Here is a 17127-nt window from a genome sequence, read left to right on the forward strand (position 1 = left end):
CCGTGGGAAGAACAATAGCTCCGTAGTAAATTCTCGGGGAATAACGAGACTAGAGGACAATTCGCTGGTCCCATCGGCCTCGGACCAGGGCGATAGATGCCTGAAAACAATAAGTTTCATGCAGCAATGAGGAAGGTTGTGCCAGCCGCTAAGCGTACCAAGTCGTCTCGGCCAGTGATCTCTTCTTATGGTGTCATCCATCATCCTCTCTTATTATCAAGCCCTTTATTCTTTCGTTCTTCGATCCTAGCGTCTAGGTCATGTATTTGCTTTTCCACAAGATGTTTCTTCATAGCTAAACCCTGCCGGTGATTCCGAAGAGAGGCAATGTGTTCGTCGATGGTGATTTCTCGAGACTTCTGGACTTGCTATTGCCCACCGATTAAAATCAGCATCGGATCGAGTAAGCAATTCACAAGGTCCTTACCTCAGAGACTTCGTTTTCCGTCTTGATGCCAGCACCGTAGAGTGTTCCGGCGATTGTAATCATAGTCACAGCACCGGTTAAAACGAGGCGCTTTGCATTTAGAGGTTGGCCCATGATGGCTAGCGTAAACCCCTTTCGGAGCAAAAAAATACTTCCACGGTACACTGGGTTCTTTTCTCAACAATCCGTCAATGTCCACTTGTGTATACCGGGGAAGTTGTTGAAAGTTGATGCAGGGACAATAATTTTGCCTGTTTATACCGCCTACTATACTCGGTTATAGATTGACTGGGGCGCGTCGCGTCCCACATGAGAGTCGCTGATTGTAACAAAGAAACTGTGAAGACATCCTCGCCTTTGAGTGCTTGATGGGTATCTTGAACACCATCATACCCATCAAGTATGTCTTCGCTGAAAACAGTACCCCGTCGGCGACAACGGTCCGAAGAAGAGGAGGAGTCTGATGAAGCCGCATCCTCATCTTCCCCGGAGCCCACCCCAGCAAGCAGCAGCAAGCGTCCTAGGCTATCAGTACCGGAGGAGGAGGATTCTGAACCCAGCGATGATGGTAGCCTCGACACAGAGGGAGGCGAGGACAGTGAGGAGGGCGGCAGTGCATCTGGACCTACTAAGATTGCCAATCATGGCCCAGCAAAGAATCTACCAATTATCCAAAATAGTGCAAATGCAGTCGGGCCAGAGGGATTCAAACCCGGGGCTATTGTTCGCATAAAGGTGACTGATTTCGTGACATATACATCTGCAGAGTTTTTCCCTGGGCCGAAATTGAACATGGTGATTGGGCCGAACGGGACAGGTAAGAGTACACTTGTGTGTGCAATTTGCCTAGGTCTGGGATGGGGTCCTCAGGTATGTGAAACCCTCAGCTATGAAGTGTCTCTGTTTGAAGTATGTGAATGCTCATGTATCCTGCCTTCTAGCATCTCGGACGTGCGAAAGACCTCGGAGAGTTCGTCAAGCATGGCTGCAGAGAGGCAGAGATCGAGATTGAGCTTGCAAAGGGCCCGAAGCATTCTCGAAACCCTGTCATATGTCGAACGATCAAACGAGATGGCAACAAAAGCTCATTCACGATTAACGGTAAACAGGCCTCTCGTGCAGACGTTCTAAATCTTGCACGGTCATTCTCAATTCAAGTCGACAATCTATGCCAGTTTCTCCCACAAGACAAAGTTAGCGAGTTTGCTGCCCTTACACCAGTTGAGCTGCTCAGCTCCACACAAAGGGCGGCGTCTGGACCGGAGATGGTTGAATGGCATGAGAATCTCAAGAGCCTAAGGGCTGCGCAAAAGAAGCTTCAACTGAGCCACGAGGGCGACAGGGATCTTCTGTCAAACCTTGAGAATCGACAAGAGATGCAAAGAGCCGATGTCGAGAGAATGCGCCAAAGAGTCCAGATCAAAAGGAAAATCGAAATGCTGGAAATGTGTCGTCCTTTAGTGACATACAAAGAAATGCACGATCGCTTTAAGGAATTAAAAACAGAGAAAGACAATTGCCAACGCGAGCTGCAAATCCTCGAAGCAGAATTAGAACCTGCTCTGAGATCCATGAAGAAGAAGCAAGACTATGTTCTTCAGTTAGATGAAGTGACCAAGCATAAACAGCGAGGGATCGAACATGCAAATCAAACTGCATCAAGATTCGGCAAGAAGATTGAGGAGTTTGAAGACTCTACAAAATCTTTAGAGTCGCAAATTGAAGACGAAAAGAAGCGCGCTTTAGGTTATCGACAAGAGGGCAGTAAGATCCAGCAAGCAATCAATAAACTTAAGCGCCAATTAAACGAAGAGCCTGTCGAGTTCGATGCTGATTGGTATAACGAACAAATTGTGAGTATTTCTACGCGCATGTTATGCAGCCCGCGCTAATTCGTTTAAAGAGGGAGAAAAGGAAAATGATAAGAGAGTATGAAGAAAAGGCGAACGAAATCAAAGCCAACCGGCAGTCGCTACTGGAAGAGCTCAACGAGAAAAACGATCGTTTAAAGCAGGCAGAGCAACAACTGAAGGGACTTGATTCACAAGCCGGACAACAAGAGAAAAAACTCCAGAGCGCTTCTTCCGACTCCTATAGAGCCTACAAATGGCTTCTACAAAATCAGCACAGGTTTGAAAAAGAAGTTTTTGGTCCTCCGATCGTCACCTGCTCAATTAAAGACCCCAAATACGCCGATCCAGTCGAGTCGCTTCTGCAGCGAACGGATTTCATGGCGTTCACAACACAGACTCGCAACGACTTCCGAACTTTACAGCGAGCTCTCAACGGAGAGCTGAAACTTCATGATATCAGTATTAGAACATCATCTATTCCTTTAGTGAATTTCAACCCGCCCGTGTCTGATGATGAACTTAAGCGTCTGGGCTTCGAAGGATGGGCCAAGGACTTCCTCCAGGGCCCAGAACCTGTTATTGCATCCTTGTGCAGTGAGAACAGAATGCACCAGACCCCCATCCGTCTTCAAGACATCTCTGACGAAGTATACGCCACAATGGAAAGCGGCCCGATTAGCTCGTGGGTTGCAGGGAAGCAGGCATACCAAGTTATCCGACGGCGAGAATACGGCCCTGGAGCTACATCTACTCGCGTGCGGCAGGTGAGGCCAGCCAAGGTGTGGACCTCCCAGCCCGTAGATGCATCTGCAAAGGGAGAATTGGAGCACATGGTCCAAACACTCAGAGATGCAAAAGCGGCCGTTGAAGAAAAAATTGAATCTGAAAGGAGCAGACTTCATCAGATGGGTGAAGAGTATAAAGGTTGCGAACAAGAAAGGGTAAGCAGCCTTTTCTTCTTGTTTTTTAGAGCGCGTTCTAATGCCACATACAGAGGGAGCTTGAGCAACAAAAAGCCGATAAACAGACTGCCTTCACTCGCTTTAGGGCAATTCCAGAACTACTCCGTAAGCTCCGTCTATACACTATTTCGGTTATATTACAACTGATACTAATGCATCATAATAGACCAGCAAGAAGCCAAGAAAAAGAGCAACCAAAGCTTCTTTGATGCGGTCAAAACTAGAGTGATAGAAATTCGCAGCCAACAGGATCAGTTGTCTATCAAAAAGGCAGAGGCAACTCTTGAATATGCTGTATGATTTTCTAGAATTCGAGGATTATTATTATACCATGCTAACAGTTACAGGATGCCGTTGAAACGCTTCGCGTCCTTCAAGAAGAACTGATCAAATTGAGTCTTCAGAAGATCGAAGGACTGTCGGACTATGAAACCCTAAGGACTCGCAGCACTGAGCATCGTAACAAGCTTAGTGCCAAGGAAGACGAAGTGAAGCAGAAGAACCAAGATGTCAAAAAAATGACAGAAACAATCAAGGAAGTTCGCAAAGATACGCAAAAGGTTCTGCGAATTGCAACACAACAAGAGGACCTGAAAGAGTTGATGCAGTCCGTGGGTTCACACTCTATGGAGCAGCTCGAAGTGGATATCGAGTCGGAAAAGGCACGACTCGAGCTCACCCACGGGGGCGGCAGCCACCTAATTCAGGAGTTCGAAGAGCGAGAGCGCCAGATTGAAAAGATACGCGCAAAGCTCGCCGAGTTTGAAACACAACTAGAAGACTACTCGCACGCCATCAACGAAATCCGAGGCAAATGGGAACCAGAACTCGACGCCATTGTCCAGAGTCTCAGCGACGCATTCTCTGACTCCTTCGCGCGCATCGGCTGCGCCGGCCAAGTCAGCCTCGATAAACCAGGAGACGAATCCGGTGCCGATGGCGAGTGCGCCGGAAATGACTTCGACCAATGGTCTATCCAGATCCACGTGAAATTCAGGGAACACGAGAATCTCTCTCTTCTTGACTCGCACCGCCAGTCCGGCGGCGAACGAGCCGTCAGCACGATCTTCTACCTCATGGCTCTCCAGTCCCTCTCGGCGTCGCCCTTCCGCGTCGTCGACGAAATCAATCAGGGAATGGACCCAAGGAACGAGCGAATGGTCCACGGACGCCTGGTTGATATCGCTTGCGCGCCGGGCCGCGACGGAAGCAACGGCGGTGGCCAATACTTCCTTATCACGCCTAAGCTGCTCAACGGACTAGTATATAAACCAGGCATGCGGGTTCTCTGCATCGTCAGCGGCGAGCATATGCCCGACGACTACAATTCCATTAATTTCGGCGGCGCCTTGAGCAAAATGCGCGCGCTACGGGGCCAAGGAAAGGGCAAGGGGCGGTCTATCGGGGGTGGGACAGCACAGGCTCCGAGCGTTTATGCTTGATTTCATGAATCCCATGAATTCAAGTGTTTAATAGCCGGGGTATTTTGCAATTCGTTTCTTTGAGCGGCCTAGGTGTTTCTTTTTTTTTTTTGAGCTATACTGTTTGGTTTGGGTTTTGTGTAGAAGAAGAGACGGATCGGCAGGTGGTTTGGTGGGTATATATGGGGGGGGGGGGGTGGTTTGTGTTTGGGACTTGTAGATAATTTCCTATGATACCAGAGATGGCTGCGTGGCATTTTCATTTGAATACTATCAATGCATAGTTAACTAGTTAGTTAGTTAACTAGTTAGTTAGTTATTTGGGCTGGTTATTGACTAAGAAACGTAATGTAGGATAGTTAACTAGTTACAGAGATATGCTTCCAATTCCAACACATTACAGTGGCATGTCTAATCCAAACACATGTATACTGACATACCAGTTAGAAGTAATAGTGTAAGGAGAATATAAGTAAAGTAGCTTAATTTCATTATATTGCATTGCATCTATATCTCACTCAAGGCACATACACATACACATACCCATACCCATACCCATGCCCTGGATATCTATTTCAAAGCCAGGAGATTAGGGTTCTAGTTACCATTACTCTGTACTAGGCAACAAACATAGAACAATAACATGAGTTTGGTATTTATTTTTATTTTTTTTTTTTTCTTTCTTTTTCAATTGAGGGGTCATTTCATTATCAGATCAGATCGTCACAGCAGAACAAAGGAAAATGACAAATGGCATAAAAGAAATGGGGAATAAATATATATATATATATATAACCCGAGGGAGAAGAAATATATAGGGGGGGGGGGGGGGTTAATGGTGGTGGTGTATATAAGTTGTGGTGGTATCTTTTCCCAATTTCCAAACCTGATTATGCCAGTGACGCCCTTGCTCCTTTGAATAATGGAATAAGTCAAATAAAAGAAGCCGTAACCGTACCTGATTGAGTTCCGTTCGAGATATGAGGGAAGAAGAAGAGATGAGAAGAAATGCATGTCTGTCCTTTCCAAACACCTGGGGTCCGTTCAACTCTGAAAATTCATTCCCAGTAATAAATAACAATGAGTCAGCACTCCAAAGGAAGAAAAGCAAAACATGAGAGGGTATCATGCAAAAGAGAAAAAAAAAAATATATAAAATAAAAAAAATAAAAAAAATAAAAAATAAAAAAGCCCCAGTCCAATCAGACAGGGAGATGTTTGGGTGGATATTATGGAGATATGCTTTGATGTGAAGCGAAGTGCTCCTTTGCTTTTGCTCTCCTTTTCGACCTCAACTCGTCATGGTAGATTCGCAAGGGTTATACAATGGCCGCCGCGACTGGTCGGCCAGTGTGACAACCGCGCTCGTGGCGCTTCATGTTGCTTCTCACGCTAAAGGCCTTGCCGCAACCGGCGTGTGTGCAGCGGAAAGGTTTCTCGCCTGTGTGGCTGTGAGAGTGAATGCGCAGGCTGGACGGCCGGGAGAAGGCCTTATGGCAAGTACGGCAGATGTATCGGTCATGGTTTTGTTGGTATGGAGTGGAGCTGGACGGAGGGAAGTAGTGGTGGTGCTGCCAGGCGGGGGTCACCGGGGAAATCATAGGCTGGTGCGACGGGGGTGGTTGAGGTACGCTGGCTGCGCTCTGGTATGTGCTGGAGGACACTGGGTGCTGGTAGTAGAGGTTGGAGGACGTCGATGGCTCGATGGGGGAAGAATATGACGAGGCACTGGGAGCCGGGGAGGCGTAGGCAGCGCCTGATGCATGTTGAACAGACCCTTGGCTTGAAATCGACGATCTATCCGTAGGGCTGGGGAGGGTAACGGGCTGTTGCGGGTACTCTGTCTTGATGATGATTGTGCTGCTCCCGGTCGAGACGGAGGTGGACGGCGAGTGAGCGGTGCTGTGGAAGCCAGAGCCCGGACGGAGTGGGGGAGTAGGTGGCAGGCGGACGGGAGGAGCCTTGTCAAATGAAGCTCGAGCATCCAGCTCGCGCTGGGTAGGCGAGCTCAACCTTTGGCGCTCTATATTTGTATTCCATTAGTTTTGCGCGACATTATGCGGGGCGTAGCCTTCAAGATAGAATCATACTTGCAGCCTGGGTGGAAACACCATCTGCGCTGTCAAGAAGCGCAGAGATCGAGGGAAGAGAGCAGCGCGGGGACCTGTCCTCTACTGGGGGTGACAGAGGGCCATGTGCGAAGTGGGAATAAGATGTCGTCGACGCTGTAGGATAGAAGGCGCCAGCATAAATCGCGGGAGGACTATTAGATGGTCGAGACCTGACAGTCAAGGCAGGATCAGGACCCGGATGGGAGATGAGGCTTGCGAGATCCATGACGGCTCTTGTCCAACGCACACCAGAGTATACCAGGCAGGTGTTGTTGATATATGGAAGGGGGAGTGTCTGGGAGAGCCGGAGACAAAGATTGGAGATTTGGGGAAGAAGGAATGCGGCTATGAGCGACCCATATATGAACAGACGACGGAGGTAGTCGAATGCGAATCGGATCCCAGGTACGGTACAGACACAAGTATGGCCTTCTATGGAGTGGAGACAAGTATGGGAACAGGGGGGAGAAGAGGAAGAACGAGGTTTATAGACCCAGTGGAGGAAAGTAGCGACAATGGGGATTGCTGGATGAAGTGGGGAGCAAGGTTAAGAGAAGAGTAATGTAATAAATCAAACAACCACGATTATAACAGTAAAATAATTAATCCCAAGAGGATCAATCCCAAGGTTAATTATAGCTGGGAGTATCTCCGCCGTAGTGGAAAATGACTCGGGAGGAGTGGAGAGTAATGGATACGGAGCCGAGCGACGAGAGGTACGGAGTAGTAGTATAATAGTATTACCTGATGCTCCAAAAATTGAGCAGAAAATAATATAATATTCTAGACCAGACAGGATGAAGGGGGAGAAAAAAAAAAAAAAAAAAAAAAAAGAATATAGAGCCAGAAAGCAAGTTGAAGTTGGTGATGAATTGTTGTACTGTGGTAATGGTATGTATTGTATGTACTGTATGTATTGTATGTACGGTGTATGTCACGGAATAATATTTTATTTTAGAGCCATAATTTTCCCGAGTGGCCAACCTGGATGGGAAAACTCTCGATTTGCTTCAATAAGGGCTGATACACCTCCGTTCCAAAGCTTAATTAATGACCAGTGGATCGGTATTTTTTTTTATTCTTTTTGATTTTAATTTTTCTTTGCTTTTTCTTGGGGGTTAATTTTAAAATTCCCCACTGGTAAGGTGTAAAATACGATCCCTCCCCCTAAACTGACTTGAGAAAGGAGGATGTATTATCAATTGGTAATGTTGTTCCTGTTTAAGGTAATTTGACGAGCTGCTTCTTTTGTTACTATCTATCTGCATCTACATCTCTGTACATTCACAATCCTACAAATTAAACCATATCATCTATATTCTAGAGTACTCTATCTATCCCTACGTATCCTGACTATATCTATCTTGTCTTTCAAGTCAAACCCTTGATACTCGAAAGAAAACAAGAACCAAAAGATATAATAATATAATTCACTAATAGTAAGTCTTTCACTAGTGCAGATCCACGGACACCTTTCCTTCTCCTCCTCCTCCTATCATGCGCCCAAAGTTCCCAACCGTAATCAATCGATCACCATTACGGATAATCATGGGGACAATTAAAAAAAAAAAAAAAAAAAAAAAAAAAGAGGCCCCACTGTACTACTATTCCCCCAATCCATGGCCATTCCACTCGTCCAGTAGAAACTAGAGTCCGGTATTCATTTAATTACCACGCGCTCTCTGTCTCTCTCTCTCTCTCTCTCTCTCTCCCTTAGACTCCGTGTGTCGGAATGGGCCTCGACACTGGACATCCGATGATCCTTGGGGTAGGTGTGGGTGTGCGCCATGGTGGTTTTACCTGTCACAACGATCCTATGCCCCATTAACGGCTGATCGTTGCCGCACGATCACGCATATTTTGTGCTGAGAACCTGATCTCATGTTCCAACAAAATTGCCCGTCGATCCTCTGGTTAAGTTGTTTCGGGGTTGGTCTCGGGAGAAAGAGGGCTTCCTAGGTATTCTCAGAATCCAGATGTCCCAGAGATCCAGTTCCCAATATCCACTCTATTGGGTATTTCTATTATTAAATGGTAATTTCGGTTGCCAACCATGGTCAAGGTTGGAAAAGAACTCACCCTCATCTGGAAGCTGTCTCATGCACACCATTCAACTGTGTAAGCTGGAACACGGCAGGCCCGGGGGGGGGGGAGGTCAGGGAGAAAGAAATAAAAAAAAAAATAATAATAGTAAAATAATAAACAAAGGCTGAGTCGACCTTTTCTCAGATTGGAAGTGACTCCGACTTCAGTGATTTTCAACCCAGCGTCAACCACGCTTCTGGGCTTGGACCAACCGAAAGCTAACCTGGGCAAGGACTCCAAGAAAGGAATCTGGGAACGATTTCCATCCTTTTGCATCCTTCGATTGGGGGCCAAGGGACTTGGGACTCTTTAGTGTGATAAAAAGGAACCGGAGATTATCGTGGAGTTGGCAAGAAAAAAAAATACACTGACTAAGCGCATGATGCCGGATTTCTCCCGCGGGCCATACTGCTAAATATGTCGTCTTTGGGGGGATCATTTTTGATTTCTTGCCTGATTTCTTGATTTATTTTTGAATTTTCCCTTTCTTGATTCGTTCTTTCAGCAGAAATGGATCATCCGCTGTCCAACAGGATGAGATTTCAGGAGTCTTGGATCAAAATTGGGGAGAACTCCCTCTCCTAGCTTCCAACCAACGCAGGCCCTGCATCCAGAGTCGACTGATCAATCATGCTCCAGGGCACAGCACCACTATGACTGGTCATGGCTGTGACGCGGCACTTTGTATTCGTACATAGATAAAATCTGTCCGATAGAACGGAAGACAGACAGACTTGCAAAAGGAGAAATGCAAGGCTCATCCTCATCTCATCTCATGCCCATGAAGTGGCAGCCTGGTAGCACCGCTCTGCATCCACATCCTGTCCGGCGATGCACTCCTCTCACCATTGATCTCCGGGGTGCAATGCCGATTTGTCCATATAACCCGCAAGGAAGGACGGACGCGTTCCCAATTTCCGTCCCATTGGGATCGACCATGGAAAGGCAGAGATCACAAGCCCTCCGACTCGACAGCTGATAGCTCCCGAGTCTACTCCATATAGTTAAGGTATATAGTAAGTATACTCGATACTCCGGAATCAGACCAGACCTTTTGCGTCCAAGCGGGAAACGGAGTCGGCACTCTTTAAAGCCGCAAGATGTAAAGCTAGAACGCCAAAGCGTCTTCCACGAGTTCCATGACCTCATCAAACCCAGCAAAGGGGGCAGAAACAGAATTGGGGGCCCGGGGGGGGGGGGGGGGGAAGAATCTAGCATCATCCTTGGTTGAATGTCTGGCTCTATCCGAGTTTTCTTGACCACATGTGCTGAGCCTCGGCCGGGCTGTACAGTAGGGAATAAAGGGACAACAGCCCCAAAGTGGTGTTGGAGACGAGCAGAACAGCCACTTAAACACGGCTAATAGATGATCATCAGCCTGCCAATCTTCCGGAACCGAGATCATGTCTCGCAAAAGCGTATTCTGTCATAAGAATATCATCCGATTTTGAGTCTATCTCGTCAAGATTTCCATGTGTGTGATCGTTACATCGTATACCGGGGACTACCCTGTACGGACGGAGTACAGTTAGATACCTAGCTAGGTCCTAAGATAACATTTTCCTGCTATTCTTAATTCGACTCTTTTTATTTTTCTTCCCGAGATGATCGTCCCATTCCGGCTACGGAATGGCACTACTACATAGTTAGCGTCTGCCAGGGGGGGATTTTGATTCGATTTCTTACTGGTGGTGGTGGGCAAGTGATCAAGGACGACGCTATACAGAGTATCCGTATACCACTATGACCATTCAAGACAGCAAACCAGTTAACTAACTATATGTAGAAAACTTTCCCGGTCCTCACCATCTACTGTATCCGTACTCCGCGACAGGCCCCAGTTTCCATGTGTGAAGTGGCTCCAAGCCGCCCCATCCCATCCCATCGTCCTCTCCAAACCTTAATAAATGAGATTTCTAGACATCCAGACGGGTGTCTCGTGGAGGGGAAGCTTACAAAGTATTAGTTAGTTAACTAGTTAGTTGGTTGGTTGGTTGGTTGGTTAATTAACTGGTAACTAAATACTAACCACTCTCAGGATTGATTTTCCACCAAGACGTTGGCGCTTATTGCTTACAAGCGTGAGGGGAAACAAAAACCTGCCTCGGAAAGAGAAAACTTACGATAAAAAAAAAAAAAAACCTTACGAAGGGGAGCAAGCACGTATTATGTACGGAGTACGGAGTACTGGTGCTATCTAACCTACTGTAACTCTATGGTACGAATCAACTCGAAAATGAATAATGAACCTAAACGTGGAAAACTTGGTGAACCCCGATCCTTGGTCCAGTGATACTACTTTACCTTTACTTATGACTGAGGTAGACTCCGTAGGCTCCGTGGTCCGTACTCTGGTACGTGAATGTACTTACTCCGAAGTATATCCAGAGGTCAAACTTCAAACGAACCCGAGATATGTTCAGGTTATTAGATTAGAATACGCAGTACGGAGTAGACAAGGCATCATGAGACATTCTTCTTCTTCTTCTTTTTTTTTTTTTTTTTTCCCCCTGAATTGTCTTTCCGGAACTGTACTTATTATTTGGCTCCCAGTCTCACTTCGTAGTAGAGTTCACGGATAGCCAAAAAAAAAAAAAAAAAAAAAAAAAAAGACAAAAAGACGGGAAGGGCACACATTCCCAATACAGAAAAGCAGATAAAGAAAGGGCCGACGAAATGGGAATGAGGAAGAGTCGGCCAGAACCGATCCACAACGCGCAAACCTGCCCGAGCTCTACCAAGCACGGAAATACGGAGTACTCCGTACTAACTATGAGGATGATCCTCGTCTGGATCGCAATGGTGATGATCATCAACCACGGTCTTGGAATTCATGAAAATTCCAGAACACAAAAAAAGGCCGGGTAATCTCCAATTGCATACGCGTTTCGGGCTACCTACTACTACTAGTAGGTTAGGTAGACCCGTACGAGCCAACCTATCGGGGAGACTGTGAGACTGGAGTGGTTATCCATGGAACTCACTGGTAGGTCGTACCTAGGAGGACAGGACCTCGCTTAATCGGCTATGGCCGCCAGCATTTATGGTTCGAGAACTTAATTAAAGATTGGGTTTGCGCATGAAAAAGGAAAGTAAGACTCAGACTCAGACTCAGACTCAGATTCATTGCCCCAAAAAAAAAAGACAAAACTCAACTTCTGCAAAAGGGGCTTGATCTTTCGTTGCCTTTTACGTTGTGTTGTGGCACCACTACGGGCTATCACCAGGGGAAACCGGAAACATCGTTATCGGAATAGCTTCCTAGGGCTTATTTGAGGCATTTGCTTGCCCATTATAACTCATTCCTCCTGGCTGGAAGGGATGAATAGACTTTGTGGCGTGCATTGTTCTCGAGTTCAAGGAATCCGCTTGATGTATGGAGTACTACTTCATAACAGGGGAAGCCAAATGTCGCAGCCGGACTCTTTCGTATGATGCATCAATCTATAAGGCGGATAATACTCCGTAGACTAAAAGTCAAGTAAAAAAAAAAAAAAAAAAAAAAAAAATACTTTCCGAATTCGTACAGAGTCTTGTAAGCCGGAGCATAACTCAAGTAGGCAAGTTTTCGGGGCTCCCCATCAGATTCGGACTAGTTGGCCGTACTTAGACTTCAAAAAAAAAAAAAAAAAAAAAAAAAAAAAACGAGAGAAGTTGAGATGAAATGATGATGTGCGACGATCACCCAACGCCCGCCAACGTTTCCAGCTTTGACCGCCAATTTAGTGCGCGGATGAACTACTGCAACCCGTCTAGTGGCGGGTATCTCAATCAAGTTTCTAGTTTCTAGTATTCTACATAGTCCGGAGCAGCGCCCTCAAGCTGGAAGCTATGCAACCCGATTCACTAGTGTTACTTGATATTGATCCTGATAATCGGCATCGAATTTATGACTATAGTTACCTAGAAGTACTCTGATGTTTCAAATCAAATATCGAGCATGATCTGTACATCGCTGTCGTCATGATTGAGGTTCTGAACTGACGATGGTCATCAAATCTCGGACTTCGCCGTATTATTAAATCAGGGTTATTATTATTGATGATTGCGACCGTCGGGCTTGATAGGAGGCAAGGGTCAGGTCAGGAACAAAGAAAGCAAAAAAAAAAAAAAAAGGGAAAGCAAGATCTCATGACACTGGAGGCTTTTTTTTTTTTTTTTTTTTTTTTCGCTTCTGTGCGCCTCATCAGGTTAAGCCTTGCACAACCTGACCTCTCTCTATCCAAGGTGCAAGGGTTTATGGCTGACGAGTCGACGGCATAACAAGATGTGATTCCAGCGACAGGAAGTAAAAATAAGCCAGTCATGAGAAGCAAACAGAAAAAAAAAAAAAAAAAAAAAAAATACAGGTTCAAAATAGGTAGTAGACAGTAGACCCCTACTGACAGTTGGGGAAAACAGTCGATAGACTGAGATAGGTTTGCGACCGGATGTGTGACGGACGTCGATCAAATTTAACGATGAGGTCATTCTCCAGGTCCAGAGGCCGATCCGCCTCTCAGGAGAAGAAATTTCTAAATAATGAGTCCACAGGCCATTGGCCAGACATCCTGGCTAGAGGTGAGCCACGCCGTGATGGATGGATCAACGCAGCTCCCGCCACGCGCGACTGTCTCTCCGTAATACGTACGGGCCACTGGACAAGGGGAAGTCGATCATTCCCGCGCCAATCGACGCCTCCCGCCTCCTTTTTTTTTTTTTTTTTTTTTTAAATCTCTCCTGGGAGCGAATATGTGAGTCTATCATTTGTGAGGTAGTACTCCGTACTAGTTATTGCTTTTGCCCCTTGCCCAATCAGTGCCCATGTAATGCGAATCTAGGTACCAGGCACTGCGATTTGTCTTACTGCGGCGCTTTTTCTTCTGCTCGTATTGTCGATAGCCGATGTTGCACCAAGGGGCATATTGCGAGCGACAAACACATGGAGACTATGTTGCAGCGGGATCACCATACTTGCTGCGGTGCAGGCTGCCCCTCGCAAGGTGACACGAAATCTGTAGAGTGTACTGTCGCGCAGATTATGTACAGTCGCATGAAACTGCATGGTCGTTTATAGATCACATCTGGAGAAGGGAGAAATTCAGCCTGGCTGCGATGACAGACATCAGTGCTAAATTGCAGGTTGATGGTGAGTTCGAGAATCGAGACTCTTATGAAATAGGGATAACCAGAGAGACAAAAACACCGGGCTCTGGAGTTTCAGAGCAGCACCAGAGAATATTAACCAGATCGCAGGCAGCCGCGTGTCTGGACTCTGGAACAATGACCCCGACCGCCACGTTGGTGAACCCAGCCATCGAGCGCAGATCGTCATCAGGGAAGCTCACTAGAAAGATGGTTGGGTGGGTGGGTTCGTGGGGAACGAAATCGCAAGCAGCCAGGCAGCCAGGGGTACGGAGTAGAGTCGGTTGGAATTCGATGGCATATACCTACAGCGCAGGCTCGTAGTAACTTGTGTACTGTGACGATGCAATAATAATTTATTACACCCTGGTAAAAAGACGCGCAAGAACTGCTGGAGCGGGCGTTGATGACCAGATCTACATTCGGATTAGCGTCCCTGCTGGAGTCTGGACCCTGGTTATTTCACGTGGCAGATTGTCGCGCCATCTTGAATCATCCTTCGGGCCTTCCCGAGTTTGGCACCAAAGCCGATGCGCTAGGATGACTGACACGCCTCATAGTGTTACTAGTGGTATGCTGGTAAATACCATACCATGACCGGTATTACCGGTATTACCCAACGCTTGCGGCCTTGAAAGTAATCATATCGTAAAGATCAAGAAGACAAATCAGTCTCCCTCAGCCTTGTTTCTTTTTCTTTTTCTTTTTCTTTATTTCTCACATGGCAAGAACACTCCAAAGCTAAAACTAACCTTGGGTGCCAGTGCGTAATGTAATTTCCGGGTGCTTTTTGAGTTTTCGATCCAGTCGATCATCTTATACACCAATTAATGGTTGATATTTCTTTGCTACTACCCTTCATTTGTTAACTGACCATCGGTGTCTGTCATAACTGTCACTGATCGTCTTCACTTCTACTGGTAATGACCCCCTAAGGACGGAGGAGAATTCTTCTCCTTCCCATGATTTTTCTCCTTTCCAATGAGTGAAACGAGTGACAGACTCAAACCCTCCTCTCTATCCCGTCATCAGACCAAGTAGTGCATCGAGTCATGTCACCCAGACCAACCAAGATCCCAAGTCTCGACTGATCTCCATGTATTAACAACGCATGCATTCCCCCCTTCCCAATGATCTCTGTTTCAAGGGCCCCCCACTGCCTAGTACTATACACCGTACACTGGTACAGCCTATGGAGCATCTCCTGCATATATGCCTAGCATATATTAATCTAACTCTTTATCCCACCTCCACTACGGAGCACTGGGTATAAACTAGTGAGTAAGTAGTAAGCAATAACTAACTAACTACGTACTGTGGTGGTAGACCGGGGGAACCTTGAAAAGTCAAAAAAAACCCCCCCCCCCACCACTCTCCAATAACCGCTGATTTGCCTGTGATTCCTATCATTGGACGTAAGGACATCTCATCGTTCTTCGGACGAAACCTGCTTCCTACGTAGGTAGCCAGCCCCCTTGTAAAGAGACAAGGGTTGATCTTTCTTGTCTTATATATATTTTCGTTGCGTGGAGGATATACAATACTATGATTTCCAGTGTACCTACCTAGGTCACCAAAAAAAAATTCAAAAAAAAAAAAAAGATTAAGCATCTAATTTCAACGCTCCCGACTTTCGACCGAGTGCTAACCATGCATAGGCTTCAGAAAAAAAAGGCTAGTAATGGAGAGAGTGAGCGGTTAGCCGGTAGGAATTCGTCCTCGCCCGCCACAATATGGAGTACCTGAGTGCGGAAACTAAGTCCTCCTCTCCAAAGACCAAGGAAAAGAAAGGAAAAGAAAAGAAAAGTGGAAGGGTCCACTTTTCGCTTCATCTTTCCGAATCTACGCGTCGGATTTCGGGCTTGGTTTATTTCCTACCTGTTTCTTGAAGTAGAAGTAGGTACCTAGGTAGGTACTCCGGATACTCTGTACGGAGTATACACAGCTAAAGTCAATGAGCACCTAGGTCCCAACTATGGTTCTTGATGCAGGTGGGTGATCATTGATACGATATGATAGGCTATAGAACCAAATCCGAGTAGATGGGACGATGGCAGGCCATAACGAGGCGGAGGAAGAACCAATAATGAAAGAACTATACTGATCCTACGATGTACGTATATTCAAACGACCAAATACACACAACTAACCCATACTACATAGTAAGAACAATCTCTGAAAGGTATGAATTAAAAAAGACCCCCACAAGCCCCCCACAATCTGTGCACTAAAAATCCAGACAGAATCCCGGAAATCTTCCCAGTTGTCTGCATCCACCGCAGCCAAAACTCGGTCAGGAACAACATCATCTTCTGGCCATAGCTCCTCTTCCAGGTGCCAGGTGGGCCAGGAGGATTGATCCTTCATACGGTATGGGTGGTGTTCTTCCTTGCGAAGTCTGTGAAAACAGGGAAGAAGATTCACAATGGCACATCCCGTAGTAAGTGAGTCATCGGATCGTAACTTAACTAGTTATCCCTACTAACCCCTTTTTCTCTCACCAGTGATCGTGTCATTCCATTTCATTATTTCACGTCCCAGGCAGATCTTCGGCGTGGCAGACGGAGCCTTACCGAAGCCAGTCTAGCGATTTGCCGTGCCGTGGGAACCCCCCCCCCCTCCCTCCCTCCTTATTGCTCACGATCATGAGTCGAGGAATCTTCTGGAGAAATTCGCCTGGTTAGTCTCCGATAAACGGATAGCACGGCCCATATGCTTTTTCTTGGTGTGGGTGCTGCTCGGTTCTAGCTGTTCCATGAGGACCCGAGGAAGGACCACAGTTACCACGGCTGGCCCCCTGGGAAATAATCATGACAACGACCGAAGTTGTTCCATATGTAGGGAGAGATCGACATGGACCGCCGCCGCCGTCTATTATCTTTGTCGAGGGAATGGTCGCAGGGGGGTGTTTCAGTCCGCTCAGCAACTTTGTTGTGTGGATTCTTTCTTTTTTTTTCTTGCTCAACCCCGATTATGATTGGTTCCCCGGATATAGGTATTATGAGAGAAAAAGAGAGGCCACACTTTGTTTACCTTTGTTGGGTGCCCACTACGTACTCCGTACTCCATCCTGGGGGCTGGTCGTCTCAATCCTGGAGATTCATCACTAACTAGTTATGGATTGGCATTGAAACCTTTGCAATC

At 46.6% G+C, this 17127-nt stretch overlaps 5 protein-coding genes across 5 annotated transcripts; 2 read left to right on the forward strand and 3 right to left on the reverse strand.

The window, feature by feature from the left end:
* Positions 1-84: 84 nt before the first annotated feature.
* Positions 85-617, reverse strand: P175DRAFT_0336623 (uncharacterized protein). Its single transcript, XM_040892868.1, has 3 exons — positions 428-617; positions 159-368; positions 85-100 (listed from the first exon to the last, which is right to left on the reverse strand). The coding sequence occupies exons 1-2, from the start codon at positions 539-541 to the stop codon at positions 201-203; spliced, it is 282 nt and encodes a 93-aa protein (XP_040750268.1). The 5' UTR covers positions 542-617; the 3' UTR covers positions 85-100; positions 159-200.
* A 147-nt stretch (positions 618-764) lies between these two features.
* On the forward strand, positions 765-4838 carry P175DRAFT_0464004 (DNA repair ATPase SMC5). The gene is made up of 6 exons (XM_040894834.1): positions 765-1297; positions 1369-2280; positions 2331-3221; positions 3275-3347; positions 3409-3536; positions 3590-4838. Exons 1-6 carry the CDS (start codon positions 830-832, stop codon positions 4682-4684), a joined length of 3567 nt encoding a protein of 1188 aa, XP_040750269.1. The 5' UTR covers positions 765-829; the 3' UTR covers positions 4685-4838.
* A 1144-nt stretch (positions 4839-5982) lies between these two features.
* P175DRAFT_0442915 (C2H2-type zinc finger protein) lies at positions 5983-7000 on the reverse strand (the record flags this gene model as incomplete). The annotated part of the gene is made up of 2 exons (XM_040894147.1): positions 5983-6686; positions 6754-7000. 2 exons carry the CDS (start codon positions 6998-7000, stop codon positions 5983-5985), a joined length of 951 nt encoding a protein of 316 aa, XP_040750270.1.
* A 4475-nt stretch (positions 7001-11475) lies between these two features.
* On the forward strand, positions 11476-12083 carry P175DRAFT_0503698 (uncharacterized protein). The gene has a single exon (XM_040897688.1). It carries the CDS (start codon positions 11536-11538, stop codon positions 11725-11727), a length of 192 nt encoding a protein of 63 aa, XP_040750271.1. The 5' UTR covers positions 11476-11535; the 3' UTR covers positions 11728-12083.
* A 1592-nt stretch (positions 12084-13675) lies between these two features.
* Positions 13676-14873, reverse strand: P175DRAFT_0534658 (uncharacterized protein; the record flags this gene model as incomplete). The annotated part of the gene is made up of 8 exons (XM_040900155.1): positions 13676-13897; positions 13963-14050; positions 14113-14288; positions 14349-14399; positions 14450-14518; positions 14576-14613; positions 14736-14798; positions 14858-14873. 8 exons carry the CDS (start codon positions 14871-14873, stop codon positions 13676-13678), a joined length of 723 nt encoding a protein of 240 aa, XP_040750272.1.
* Positions 14874-17127: the final 2254 nt, after the last annotated feature.

The sequence above is a fragment of the Aspergillus ochraceoroseus genome (assembly GCF_002846915.1).
Source record: "Aspergillus ochraceoroseus IBT 24754 chromosome Unknown P175scaffold_7, whole genome shotgun sequence".
Taxonomy (NCBI): domain Eukaryota; kingdom Fungi; phylum Ascomycota; class Eurotiomycetes; order Eurotiales; family Aspergillaceae; genus Aspergillus; species Aspergillus ochraceoroseus.